Source organism: Nicotiana tabacum, chromosome 22 (genome assembly GCF_000715075.1).
Source record: "Nicotiana tabacum cultivar K326 chromosome 22, ASM71507v2, whole genome shotgun sequence".
Lineage (NCBI taxonomy): Eukaryota > Viridiplantae > Streptophyta > Magnoliopsida > Solanales > Solanaceae > Nicotiana > Nicotiana tabacum.
The window spans coordinates 60,623,587-60,638,713 of NC_134101.1; the positions used below are offsets into that span (position 1 = coordinate 60,623,587).

The 15,127-nt window shown below is 37.9% G+C and overlaps 1 protein-coding gene across 2 annotated transcripts; it reads left to right on the forward strand.

Annotated features, from left to right (window-relative positions):
- The first annotated feature begins 8,109 nt into the window (after positions 1 to 8,109).
- LOC107817056 (putative phytosulfokines 6) lies at positions 8,110 to 9,577 on the forward strand. 2 transcript variants are annotated; one of them, XM_016642831.2, is made up of 3 exons: positions 8,110 to 8,339; positions 8,448 to 8,524; positions 9,185 to 9,577. In XM_016642831.2, the coding sequence occupies exons 1-3, from the start codon at positions 8,249 to 8,251 to the stop codon at positions 9,296 to 9,298; spliced, it is 282 nt and encodes a 93-aa protein (XP_016498317.1). In that variant the 5' UTR covers positions 8,110 to 8,248; the 3' UTR covers positions 9,299 to 9,577. The 2 variants fall into 2 exon arrangements, with proteins under 2 accessions (XP_016498317.1, XP_075101082.1); XM_075244981.1 differs by having other exon boundaries at positions 9,188 to 9,577.
- Positions 9,578 to 15,127: the final 5,550 nt, after the last annotated feature.

Consider the following 15,127-nt stretch of genomic DNA (forward strand, 5'->3'; position numbering starts at 1 on the left):
CCTTCATCTCTTCCTCCTGCATATCAAAAACTTCAAGTTTCAAGATTATTTGTTGTGATAGTCGGGTACTTCAAGTATCGTCTTCATGTTTCAGCAAGCCTACACCTCGACAAACCTTGAAGTAGGGGGCATTTATAGACACTGAAATTTTAACAGATCAAGATAAATCCTAAATTCAAGACGACTCTTGAAATATTAGGAGTCTATTAGGGTTACATGGTGGCTACTCTACCCAAACTCTAATTCATGCCTATAAATAAGGCTACATATGTCCTTCAAAGATGATCTCAACAATCTCATAGTGCATAAAGAGATCACATATACGATCTCAAAATTCCATAAGCTACTCTATCCAAACTCTAATTCATGCCTATAAATAAGGCTACATATGTCCTTCAAAGATGATCTCAACAATCTCATAGTGCATAAAGAGATCACATATATGATCTCAAAATTCCATAAACATTCATGGAATATTCATTAGAGATCAAAGACATGTCAAATATGTCTTGCTCAAAGTTCTAGCAACATTCAAGATCCAAATAGAGTGTTGCTATATGCTTCTTGATCATCAAATACATCAAGGAGATGCATATCATCCTATGTTCAAGAAATACGCCGCTAAGGCCCTAGAATTACGGATAACAAATTGGAGGGAAGAATCAAGGGATAAACAGAGTTGTAACCTGCAATGTTTATCAATAAAATCTTTTTCTTTATAGTTGTTTGTGATTGCAGTTTTATTTTTCTGCACAAATTTATTGCAAACAAATTGGCAAAAAGGGTCTTTCAAGGATTATGTGAAAGATATGATACAAGTTTCCATAGAGGATGCATATCGTGTGATTGCCCAAAATTCAGAAGATCTCTAAAGATTTTCAAAGTTTGGTTCCTTCTAGAATGAAGCGACAAACAAAAATCATGGTTTTGTGTGATAAGGTACTGAAGGTGAAGCCATACATTGTGGTCTACACTAAAGAATGTGATGAAGACGAAGAAAGTGTGGGTTCTTCGTATCATGTTACTGCACAAGGCGAGCATGGTGTTTTATCTCTAATGGAGGATGACGAGAAATTAGACGATGTTTCACCGTATTATCACATATCCTTTAATGATGGGGACCCTCAAGAAGATGAAGATGTGAAAGATGCTCCACCTGAACTTGAAGAAGGAGTGAAGACTATAGTTGATGCCTTAAAAGAAGTTAACCTTGGCACCGATGAAGAACCAAGACCCACCTACCTAAGTGCTTTACTAGAAGTGAATGAAGAAATCACTTATATTGAGTTACTCAAGGAGTTCAGGGATGTCTTTGCTTGGAGCTACAAAGAGATGCCTGGCTTGGAACCGAAAGTAGCAGTCCATCACCTTGCCGTCAAGAATGGTGCTCGCCCTGTTAAACAAGCCTAAAGGCGTTTTAGGGCGGACTTGGTTCCCTTGATTGAAACCGAAGTTAACAAACTCATCGAAGCTGGCTTTATTCGTGAAGTTAAATACCCAACATGTGTTTCAAGTATTGTCCCTGTAAGGAAGAAGAATGGCCAGATTCGAGTGTGCATCGACTTCAGGGATCTCAACAATACGTGTCCCAAAGATGAATTCCTGCTTCCTATTCCAGAGCCGATGATCGATGCTACTACTGGTATGAGGCAATGTCGTTTATGGATGGTTCGTCAGGCTATAACCAAATTCGCATGGCACCAAAAGATGAAGAGTTTACTGTATTTCGCACCCCCAAGGGTATTTATTATTACAGGGTAATGCATTTTGGCTTGAAGAACGCTGGTGCTACTTATCAAAGGGCTATGCAGAATATTTTTGACGACCTTCTCCACAAAAATATCGAATGTTATGTGGACGACTTGGTGGTAAAATCAAGAAAGAGGGGTGACCACTTGAAAGACTTGAGAATGATGTTTGAGTTGCTCCGGAGGTACCAACTTAGGATAATTCCATTAAAATGCGCCTTTGGAGTTACTTCCGAAAAGTTCCTTGGTTTCATTGTCCGACATCGAGGGATAGAAATTGATCAAGCCAAAGTAGATGCAATCTTGAAAATGCCTGAACCTCGGGATATTCACGAATTAAAAAGTTGGCAAGGAAAGTTAGTGTACCTTAGGAGATTCATCTCAAACCTAGCTGGAAGGTGCCAACCATTCAGTCGCCTTATGAAAAAAGGTGTCCCTTTCAAATGGGACCAAGCATGTAGCAATGCCTTTGAGAGCTTTAAATCCTACATGATGAAGCCTCCAGTTCTGGCAGCCCCTATGCTTGGAAAGCCGATGATACTATACATTTCAGCACAAGAAAGGTCTGTTGGAGCGCTGTTAGCCCAAGAAAATAGTAAAGGGAAAGAAAATTTCCTTTACTACTTGAGCAGGATGATGACACCAAACGAGCTAAATTATTCGCCAATTAAAAAGTTGTGTTTGGCGCTAGTCTTCTCAATTCAAAAGTTAAAGCACTACTTTCAAGCTCATGTTGTCCGTCTTATTTCTAAGGCAAATCCCATCAAGCTCGTGATGTCAAAACCTGTTCTTAGTGATCGACTAGCGAGATGGTACCTCCAATTTCAACAATTCGAGATTTTGTACATCCCTCAAAAGGCTGTAAAAGGACAAGCATTGGCAGATCATCCGATACTTGATGATTAGGAGCTAACTGACGAACTACCTGATGAGGACGCAATGGTCGTTGAAGTTCAACCTCCATGGAAGATGTACTTTGATGGTGCTGCGCATCGTGGAGGAGCGGGTGCTGGCGTAGTATTTGCAACTTCCCAAGGTGAAGTCTTGCCCTACTCCTTCACCTTGACAACTCTGTTCCAATAATGTTGCTGAGTATCAAGCATTAATACTTGGGCGTTAGTGGTCAATCAACTTTTAGGTAGTTACGAGGTTAAGAAGCCTGAACTACGCCCATATCATGATTACGCTAAAACATTAATGGGGTGGCTCGGTGTTGTGACTATTCAGAATGTGCCAAGGAAAGAAAATAAGAAGGTTGATACTTTAGCTGCCCTAGCTTCATCGTTAACCCTGCCTGACCAAGCGCAAGTTACTGTCTGCCAAAATGGGTAGTATCGCCGCCAAATGAGGCTAAAGGTGAAGAAAATGAACTCAAGCATCTTGTCGCTATTTCTGAAGCTGAGAAAGAAGAATGGTGACAACCCATTATCGACTACGTAAGCTATGGGATACTTCCAGAAAATCCGAGGAAAAGGACTGAAATCTGTCATCGTGCACCTCGCTTCCTTTACTACGAAGATACTCTATACATAAGGTCATTCGAGTGAGTACTCTTACGATGCTTAGGGGAAGAAGAAGCACTCCAGGCTTTGCAAGAAGCACATCCTGGGGTATGTGGCTCACATCAGTCTGGACCAAAGCTCCACTTCCATATAAAACGAATGGGATATTATTGGCCAACGATGGTAAAATATTGCTTGGACTACGCTCGAAGATGCAAGGCTTGTCAATTCCACGCGAATTTTATTCATCAACCTCCTGAAGTGTTGCACCCGACTGTGGCATCCTGGCCGTTTGACGCCTGGGGATTGGATGTTGTTGGACCACTGCCAAAGTCCTTTGGTGGGCACCTATACATCTTGGCTGCAACTGACTACTTCTCAAAATGGGTTGAAGTTGTTGCTCTTAAGGAGGTAAAGAAGGAAAATGTTGCAAGTTTCATCCGAGTAAACATAATATATCACTTTGGCATTCCTCGTTACGTAATAGCAGATAATGGAAAGCCATTCGATAATAGGTTGATGAACAAGATTTGTGATCTCTTTGGCTTCAAGCAACGTAACTCTTCGATGTACAATGCTGCCGCCAATGGTCTAGCTGAGGCATTCAACAAAACTCTATGCAACTTGTTAAAGAAAGTCGTCTCTAAATCCAAACAAAATTGGAATGACCATATGGAAGAAACTCTATGGGCATATAGGACGACTCACCGCACGCCAACAAAAGTGACTCCTTATTCGCTCGTTTATGAAGTCGAAGATGTCTTGCCATTCGAGCGTCAAATACCTTCATTACGACTGGCTATTCAAGAAGGGATCACTGATGAAGAAAATGCTTGACTTCGATTAGCAGAGTTGGAGGATCTTGATGAGAAGAGGTTGGAAGCTCAACAGAGTCTTGAATATTATCAAGCTCGATTGTCTCGCGCCTTTAATAAAAGAGTTCTCCTGAGATCCTTTCAAGTAGAAGATCAAGTCCTTGCCATACGAAGACCCATTATTACTTCCCATAAACTTGTAGGGAAGTTCACTTCAAAATGGGATGGGCCATATGTCAGACAAGAAGCTTACTCAAGTGGGGCTTACAAGCTGGTTGATGCAGATGGCATGAGAATTGGACCTATCAATGGCAAGTTTTTGAAGAAGTATTATCCTTAAAGTTGCAACGCTCCTTGACGCATGAGCCTAAACTGCATGTTCCTACAATCCTGGCCCGCATGAGTCTAAACTGTGTACGGACCACCCAAAGAAAAAAGTTCGCTGGGTTGAAAACCTCTAAAGGGGCGGCCTAAGCAAAAGTTAGGACATAAAAAAATAAATAAATAAAAAAAAAATATCCACCCATTGTGAACTACGGTATGACTTGATCCTCTTCACCGAGGTACGTAGGCAGCTTAGAGTTTCATTCTGAGTTCAGTCGCATAAGTTCAAAAGATACATATTGCCCTAGTCATTGTCCAAATGAAGTATAATGGAAGTAATTCATTCAAACAATACTTGAAAATCAGGCTGAAATTTCATTCTTCTTTTGAACTTTGATCTCATATGACTTAGAGGGGGCAAGCCGTCATGATAAACTAGTATCTTCAATAGGGCGATTATAGTCTTTTAGGAAGCTACCAAGTATTTGCACTGAAGTTCAGGGATTTACTATGTCTTCATGTTTACCAAATTTTTAAGTCCTCCAGTCTTCAAGTTTGCTGCCCTTCAAGTTGAAATGTTTAAACCCTCCAAGTCTCCAAGTTGAAGTCTTTAAGTCCGTCGATCTTCAAGTTGAAGTCTTCACGTTCTCCACTCTTCAAGTTGAAGTATGCAAAGTCCGTCAAATCTTCAAAGTTTCCAAATATTCATGTCAATGTCGTCAAGTCCACGAAGTCTTCGAGTTAAAGCTTTATAACTTTCCAATCTTAAGGTGGACATATAAGTCCCTTTTCACCTTAAGTTGGCCTCTTCGTGGGTTTTTCCTTAAAAGGAAACTATAACTTTCCAATCTTAAGATAGACATATGAGTCCCTGTACAACTTAAGTTGGCCTATTCGTGGGGTTGTCCTTAAAAGGAAACTATAACTTTCCAATCTTAAGGTGGACATATAAATCCCTTTGCACCTTAAGTTGGCCTCTTCGTGGGTTTTTCCTTAAAAGGAAACTATAACTTTCCAATCTTAAGGTGGACATATAAGTCCCTTTGCACCTTAAGTTGGCCTCTTCGTAAGTTTGTCCTTAAAAGGAAACTATATTTTCCAATCTTAAGGTGGACATGTAAGTCTCTTGAGAGTAATCTCTCCGATAGTTGGGGCATATTGAGAGTAATCTCTCCGATAGTCGGGGCACATTGAGAGTAATCTCTCCGATAGTCATGACATATTGAGAGTAATCTCTCCGATAATAAGGGCACATTGAGAGTAATCTCTCCGATAGTCGGGGCGCATTGAGAGTAATCTCTCCGATAGTCGGGGTACATTGAGAGTAATCTCTCCGATAGTCGGGCCACATTGAGAGTAATCTCTCCGATAGTCGAGCCACATTGAGAGTAATCTCTTCGATATTCGGGCAAGGATTAGTACTCATCCCCTCACACACCAAAATTATCTTCTTCGTGCATGGATCATCTTGTTAAGAAAGAACATATCCTCCTCGTTGACTTACAAAAAAAAAGTAAAAAAAAAAAGAGAAAGAAAAGGACGATGGTAAATACATAGAAGGAAAAAATTACCTTCGGATTGCCTCCTTATGAAAACACGAAGCCAAGATAGCTTCTAGATGCTACAATTCAATTCTTAATGAAAATATGAGCATGGGGTTTATATAGATCGCCTATGCAGTTGATTGGGAGGTGAGGTCTCGATGTGGGATCGCCTGAAATCAGTTACCAAAAGGGATTTGGAATTGCTTAGGCGACCGAAATAAGTAATGTCGGACATGGAGTCAAAGTGTAGTCTTCAATATTAAATATTCATAGTTTCAATCCTAAAGAGATTTGGATACCTGTACTGCACTTATACTACATATAAGACAATAATGATTTTCAATTAAAAGAGAGATTTATTTTACCAAAAGGCAAAATGGAACGTTAGAGAGAAACTACACTGTTCAACGTGGCTGAAATTTGGAACTTTGGTGTTTAGTTTTATGTGAAAAGAAAGAGAAAAAGATGTTGCTTCATAATACTTCAAGCCTAGTCTTAAAGCTTATACCTTGACAAGTCTTGAAGTAGGGGGCATTTGTAGATATATAAAATTTATGAAATTAAATTCATAAATTAATTTGGACTATATTTTAAATTTAAGATATATTGGTCCAAATATATATTATGGGCTAATATAATTGTACTAATTATATAAATCCAATATATATGGATTAAATAAATAAGTCTTAATCCATTGGGCTAGCACATTTAATTGGGATAAAAGTGACGAGCTCACTTCATTAAGCCCAAGATGACATCTTTCTAGAGGCTTAGTTTGGTGCCACGCGTAAAATGACATGGCACACTAAGTCAAACGGAAGAGCCAATAGGATTATGCTACGTGTTAAAATGACAAGGCATGCCAAGTCACATTAAATGTCCAATGAAATCGCGCTACGTGTGCAAGTGACATGTTCTGGCCAATCAAATGCGGCCTCGTCATACTTCAATTTGATTGGTCGGAAAGAGTTTGTTCTTATCATAACTCTTCCCTCCCACAACTATAAATAGGGGTCTTCATAACCCAGAAAAGAGATTAGAAGTTATAACAAGAAGCAAGAAAGAGCTCGTGGATCAAACACTGCAAATTTCTCCACAAGTTTCAAGTTCAAGCAATCAAGTTCAAGCTTAAGAACGAAGAACAAATCAAGTTCAAGCTCAAGAATGAATAACAAATTAAGTTCAAGCTCAAGAACGAAGAACAAATCAAGATCAAGTTCAAGCAATCAAGCTCAAGCTCAAGAACAAGATCATCGTTCGTGGCAACAATTACATATTCAAGATCAAGTTCAAAGGTCCTTGAATTTATTTACTATTGAAAAGAAGAATTAGAGGATTCATAGAGATTGTACACTCAAATTATTTAAAATCAAATACTACGATTGTTGCAATATTTTTCGATCTTGATTTTATTTTCTTGACGCAAATTTATTGTCTACAACTACTACTCCATATTAATACAAAAAAGGCGCAACTAAAGGTATCATATAGAGTTATCATATTTTAAAATTTATTTTTTAAATACATTGGTAAATAAAAACATAAGTTCTACTATCAAATTCTATGTATTACTTATATGTTTTTAAAAGTACACCATTATTACTGATATTCACTTGGAAATTGGATCTTTGTTGGTGTATTTTCATCATTATGTAGCTAGTTTGTCGAAGATAGTTCTGATTTTTAGAATATAATCATGTTTAAATTGTTTAACATAAAGAAAAAATGTTTTAAAAAATTGTTACTATGACTTTTCGGAAAATATTAATCTTGATTTGTTTCTCAAAAATCAATTTAAAACTTTTTTTTATATAATATGTATTGTGCACAATTTAGAAAGTTTAGTGTAGATAACTATTTTTATTTCTTTTCTAAGTGCTTTGCCTTTGAAGAAAAATAATTCTCTGCCTCACTATATTTTGGATTCTCAATCGATGTTCGGTATTTATATTAGGGCCCAATTAAATTTAAATATAGGTCAAGAAGCTCCACAATAAGGAGTAAAACGTCTTTATTAAAGGTAATTTTATATTCAAAATCCAAACTAAAATTAAACCTCTAGTTAAAGATGAAGAAACTCCGTCACAAACCTGGTTGATTCTCTCTCACACAAACCATACACAAGTGGACAAGATGATGAAGTATATATTCTGTGATTCCAAAGGACTTTCCTAAAACTCACAGAATAGTGCGCCTTTTTATTTTGCATGTAGGAGTATATATAAAAGACACTTTTCCCTCAACTCTCACCACAATCATCTTTCTCTTTCACTTTATCGAAACTGAAATTAACAAATCCTAGAACTGAAGTAGTCATGAAGCAAAGTACTATATGTTTTCTTGTATTTCTTTTCCTGCTTGTTTCCCTTTCACCAGCATCTTCCCGTTTCTTATCAGCCAGTGAAGGTAGTTAATTATTAGCTCATGAATTAATGCTTATGTTATTGCAGTATGTACAAACGTATTCTTATTTTGATTGAGTAAATTTAGCAGCTAGTTTTGATTTCTTTGCAGTGAAAGAGGAAGAAAATAATGGAGAAGTCACCCTTGCTTATTCTCTTGACCAGATGGAAACCTTCGATTCCCTGAATGTAATATCTTAATTCTCTGCCTCTCTAAAGAGTTTGTTAAATTGTTCTATATCGGTCGAAAGAAATGAGTTGTTATATGCCTCAACTTATATGATTTTGAGCAATCTTCACATTATAATGAGCTACCCTTTTGATTTAGTTACGTTAAAGGTTCATTTTCTTAACTGGTAGTAGAGCTAAATCCATCCCTATTTTTGGCTTACTCAGTTTTGGACTCCATGTTGCATTGTTCCCGCACCAAATGTCTGGTCTAAGTGTGCGATCGAGGGCGTTAATTAGAATGTCCAGTTTGAGCTTGCGTCAGAGGTGGAGCTAGAATTTCAATTCTAAATTTTAGAACAAGTGTTAATTACTAGGATTTATATTTTATATATGTACATATTTAATTAATTCATTAACACAAATACTAGGATTTATATTTTATATGCTACTAAACACATATCTGCGCTTCTACCTCCTCCCTGGGCGGGCACAGTCGTCAATTAGAATGTCCTAAGTACATTAGTTTGTGGAATGATCAGTTTGGAATGATCAGTTGTTGTCTGCTCGTACAGTATTGGACGATTCTCACCTCATGAATTAGTTAATTTTGGCCAAGTTCATTTTCTGAACAGAATCTTTCTTTACTGACTCTGTTATTTTGGTTCATTACACTTGTAGAAGCTGATGGGGCTAGAGGAATGTGAAGAAGAAGATGGAGAATGCTTTAAGAGAAGGACACTTACAGAAGCTCACCTGGATTACATCTACACTCAAAACCATAATCACCCTTGAGAATATTAATCCTCTTGGGAGTTAGCTGGTATTGACCATCAATGCCTAGCTTTAAATTAAAGACCTTTTAAACATGAAATAATCCTCCTATATTTTCTTTTTTTTGTGCATTTCTTTTCTATTCCAAGAATGTTAGAAATATTTCGGACAATCTTATTTCTTTAAAGACCTTTCTTGTTTTTTTTTAAATGTGAGAAATATTTGGGATAATCTTCACATAAGAATAGCCGAAAGAGAAGAATGAGAAGGTAAACTTTTAAAAATTGTGATTTTAAAACATTTATGGCGTGTGGTTGTTTGTAGCTTTGACAGAGTGGAGAGAGGGAAGGTTGTGGGGAGTTGGGCGTGGGAGATACATAAGAGCAAGATCAGATTAAAGTATGGGGAAGTATAAAGACAAACTTCCCAACTAAATATAGCTCCAAACTTATGCGACATGCAGCTAATATATATATATATATAGGGCATGACTTTAATTATGTAAGAATTTACTCCGACAGTTGGGAGTTACATAGAAATTAATTTGATCATGACATATTTGTGCAGTGGCCATAAGCGCATAAAATTTTGTGCAAACAGTGTCTACATATTATTAGAGTACAAATATAAGTAGTGATCAACAGAACTTATGTTTAAAGATTATTAATATAGTCAAGAGAACTTCTCGAAAATAATCATTTCATATCAGAAACAAACGAAGTACTAGTCTATATTAAGAAATGCATACTTCATATAATTATTTTACTTCGGCAGGTAGTTAAAAATAAATTGTATGAATGTCAAAAGTGCTACAAAAGATTAGTATACTGTACTTGTGTTGTGTTGTCAATGCAAATTAAAAGGCAATAGGAGATGTACTTTTACTTCATCTTTGAATGAGTTGCTGTTTTTCACTTTGTTGGCAAGATTAGTGTAATATCAGTATTTGATTCATCCTTTTCCCAAAGCTTTCATAATAAGTTTCTGCATCGCGTTTTATTGACTGAAATAATGAGGCACCACGTCTTCAGACAACGATAGAGTTTTCTTTATGAAAGCAACAGCACTGATCCTAATAATTAGGGAAAATGAGAATCAAAATATATAGTAATACATTCTATAATAACACGTGTCTCGATATGCTTCAGAGAAATCACAAATTACTGTCATAACCAATTATTTATAGATGTTTTAATCCAATTGATCATCGATCACCTCCATTTTGCTGATATTCTTCAACAAATTTAGTTTCTACAAACACTACTCCACGCTGTGGCGTTATTTAGCGAAAATTAGACTTTAATTAGCCGATGGGCGACGAGCCGACGACTATAACCTATTTCATGAAGCTTTCAACATCTGCTTGTCAGAAGTATTTTTCGAAAAAATATTTTTGAAAAGTAGCAATTTTTGTTTAGCTAATTAATTTGAATAGCCAATATTAAAGCATTAATTTGTACTTGACCAAAGTTCTAAAAGTGCTTCGGCGAAAAAGCTAAAAAAAAGATTTTGCTAATACTCAAAACACTTATTGCGTACCTGAAATTCTGAGCTTAGTTGATCGTAAGTTTCAGCTGGCCTACTTCTTATAATAGCACACAGAGTGAGGGAATGGGCTCACTATATATCTCGAGACATCTGTCTAGTTTAATTTGTGGTTATGTTGAAAGGGACAGAAATATATTTCTCCAGAATGCCACAAATATTTAACATGACACGACATCAAATGGTATAAGATATATAGGCAACTTGATATACCATTCAAGAAATTTAATTATACCTATAGCGACTCGAACTCCACGTATCGTTAGTCAATTTGAGTTGACACCTCTACCACACAAATGAACTTGCATTTCCAATTATAAGAAGGAAGGAAAAACCTAAGATCCTTATATGCAATGTTACAGTAAGCCTAAAAGTTTACGTGTTAAGGACCACATTCATCTGTAAATTAAAGTCAGATTGGTGAATAAATTCCATTAATTACTACTGTGTTATTTTTTCTTTCTTACATAGGGATAATTCTACATACATCTATCCCTGCTAATATAGTTGCTTATATACTTCTGAGAGAAGGGAAACATCTCTGCTATAATTTAAGTTATATGCAATGATGGTGTAAAATATATTTATCCGCCCACCTGCTATGAATGATTAAGATGCATGATATTACTCATAGCTAAGGGTGGTAATTTGAGCCCAAACCCATCTAGGAATTAATGGGTTGGGCTATAACATTTTAGCTCATGGGTCTATTTGGGCTGAGCCCAAGTTAACCCATTATTTTTTATAGCCTATTCTGACCCATGAAGTAGCTCAAATACAACCCATAAAGTTCACCCCAAAACAATGGGATTTCAACCCAACTTATTTAGAAATTTACTTAGTTATCATATCATTAGTTTTTGTATCTAAGTTTAAAAATGAGAATCAAAGTATTTAAGTTTTAATGTCCCGCAAAATATTTTTCAACTTACACATTTTAAATACTAATTTATTATTTAAGAAAATATATTTTGATTCTCAAAATACTAATAGTATTTATTTACCTTTTATACATAGGTGTATAAAAGGTAAAAGGCTTTGTTCATGCAAGATGAACATCATTCTAAAACATGGGTCAAGTTGGACGGGTTGGGCTATGATTCAGTGTTCTAAAATAAGCTGGGTTGGACAATGATCCATTTATTGACCTAACCCATCTTGACCCGCCCAAATTCAGCCCAACCCACCCATTTGCCACCACTACTCATAGCACAGCCAAATGTCAAAACCAGCACAGCAACAATTTTTTTGCTACCCAGATTTTATCACATTAGCAAAATTTCATTTTATTTCCTTCAATCTAGCATTCTTCTAAATAAGAACTTCTACCACTATAAACACACCTCGCACCCTGTCTATGCAGATGCACTTTTGATTAATACCGTTACAGTTCCTGTATCTATGAGTAGAATTACGCCTCAATCTCAAGCATAAATCTATGAATATTATAACCAAATGCTGTGAGTTGTTTTAATTTTTAGTGTGATACGATCAAAATCGAGCTCACCTACGATATGACAGGTCAGGCCCGAAACGTGGCGATAAAGGGCTAAAGATCGACCCCAAATCTTACTGTGCTAGAGCCTGGGGCAGGCCTTCGAGAATCGGTCCTAGCCTCGAAAGAGCTCGAAGGAACATTATTAGCGTAGCCAACAGAAGACCGAAATATTCGTGTCCGGTCGAGTATTACGGCGGGAATCTCGGCACGTATCAATAAGGAACCGACAATCAGCAAATCAAGAGATTTTTTACCTTTTATAGAATTGTACCTAAAGTAGGACTCCTCTATTATATAAAGGGGGTCTGATAATTCATTTAGCGCATTATACCACAAATTCTAAAGCAATACATTATCATTTTTCTCTTTAAGCTCTTATTCTTCTATATCCTAACATCGATCGAAGTGCATCCGGTTCGAGGGTGATTAACCTTCCAAGACTAAAATTGTTCAATTCGTGTGGTTTGAATTTACTTTATCATTTTTTATTTCAATTGCAACTTAATTTATCACTTTATGTCAAGTTAATCTGCATATCCTTAAAACCACTTACAAATTTAATTGTTATCCGATTTTGATGGTAAACAGTTTGGCGCCCACCGTGGGACTAAGGATAATAGTGGTATTTGATACAAATTTTTATAACATACACTACTTTACACTTGTTCTTTGAAGTATCTCTAATTTCAGGTCAGAGCTCAAAATGTCAAACTCTCAATCAGCACTCCTACATATTGACAATGAGTTCGGCCATCACGGTGAAAATAACAACATAGTGCCTAGTAACGAGGTACCGCTCGTTGATCCCATTAGAATTCCGGTCACGGACCTGATTGACGCTAACTCGCATGTGACTATCAACACAAATCTGCCTACTGACCCCGAGAATAGCGTCTGTGATGGAGCCCGATCGGCAGCTCAAAATACACAAAACAGTGGAGGAGACGGGATCAATTTACGGATGATTTTCAAAATTTTGCAGGCTCAACAGGCAGCCATAGCCCAGTTACAGAACCAAAGCCGCGCACCGAGCAGAATTGAACCCGATCTGTCCCGAGAAGTCACCCGCAGGAATGAACCGGTCGCAGAGAGGTAGAATGAAAATGAATCGGGGACTAACCCCGAGATCAAAAAGATACTCGAGGAACTGAAAAAATGGGTAGAATTAGGGGAGAAGAAAATCGAAGCTAATGACAAAAAGGTGAAAACCTACAATTCCAGGGTCAACCAAATCCCAGGAGCACCGCCGATATTGAAAGGCCTAGATTCTAAGAAGTTCGTTCAAAATCCTTTTCCTCCGAGCGCGGCTCCGAAGCTGATCCCTAAGAAGTTCCGCATGCTCGAGATTTCTAAGTATAACGGAACGACCGACCCAATATGACCTCCTACGCATGTGCTATCAAAGGGAACGACTTGGAGGATGATGAGATCAAATCTGTCTTGTTGAAAAGGTTCAGGGAGACCCTGTCAAAGGGAGCTATGATATGGTATCACAACTTACCTCCTAATTCTATTGACTCGTTTGCGATGCTTGCAAATTCATTCGTGAAAGTACACGCCGGGGTTATCAAAGTCAAGACCAGGAAGTCAGACCTTTTCAGAGTAAAACAGAAAGATAATGAGATGCTCAGAGAGTTCGTGTCCCGATTTCAAATGGAACGGATGGACCTGCCACCAGTCGCTGATGATTGGGCTGTTCAGGCTTTCACCCAAGGACTTAACATTCGGAGCTCCTTGGCTTCACATCAGTTGAAACAGAACTTGGTAGAATATCCAATTGTCACTTGGGCCGATGTCCATAACCGGTATCAATCGAAAATCAGGGTTGAAGATGATCAGCTTGGGGGCCCTTCCGGGTCCGTGTATCCCGTCAGAACCATCGACAGAATCAAGAGAGATATCGATCGTGAACCGAGATCGAACAGGGATTGGTATCAGCCATACAATGGGGACCGAAGAAGCCCGATGGAACCCTGCGAGAAATGAAAGGAGAAACGACCGAGGCCAGAGCAATTGGGGACTCATGAGCAAAAACAACTTCGACAGGCCCGTCGGCCCTAAAGAAGCATTGAGATTATCGAAGTACAACTTCAACGTCAATGCCGCCGATATTATATCTGCCATCGGATGCATCAAAGATACCAAATGGCTTAGACCTTTACAGTCTGATCCATCCCAAAGGGATCCTAACCTAATGTGCAAATATCACGGTACTGATGGCCACAGAATAAAAGACTGCCGACAATTAAGAGAAGAAGTGGCTCGGCTGTTCAACAACGTGCATCTTCAAGATTTCCTAAGTGATCGGGCCAAGAACCACTTCAGGAACAAGGATTCTAATAAGCAGACCGAGTAGGAGGAACCTCAACACGTTATTAACATGATCATCAGTGGAGTCGACATTCCCTAGGGGCCGATGCTGAAGCGCACCAATGTATCCATCACAAGGGAAAAATAGGCTCGGGATTACTACTAGAAGGAACCTTGTCTTTTATCGACGAAGACGCTGAGGGGATCGTGCATCCCCTCAACGACAGACTAGTAATATTGGTACTCGTAAATAAATCTCGGATTAAGAGTGTGTTAATTTATCCAGGTAGCTCAGCCAACATCATCGGATCAAGGGTCGTAGAATAACTCCGCCTACAAGACCAGATCGTACCTTCGGTCCGAGTCTTAAACAGGTTCAACATGGCATGTGAGACCACTAAAGGGAAGATAACATTACCGGTGAACGTCGTCGGAACCGTGTAGGAAGCTAAGTTCTATGTAATCAAAGGGGATATGAGATACAACGCTTTATTCGG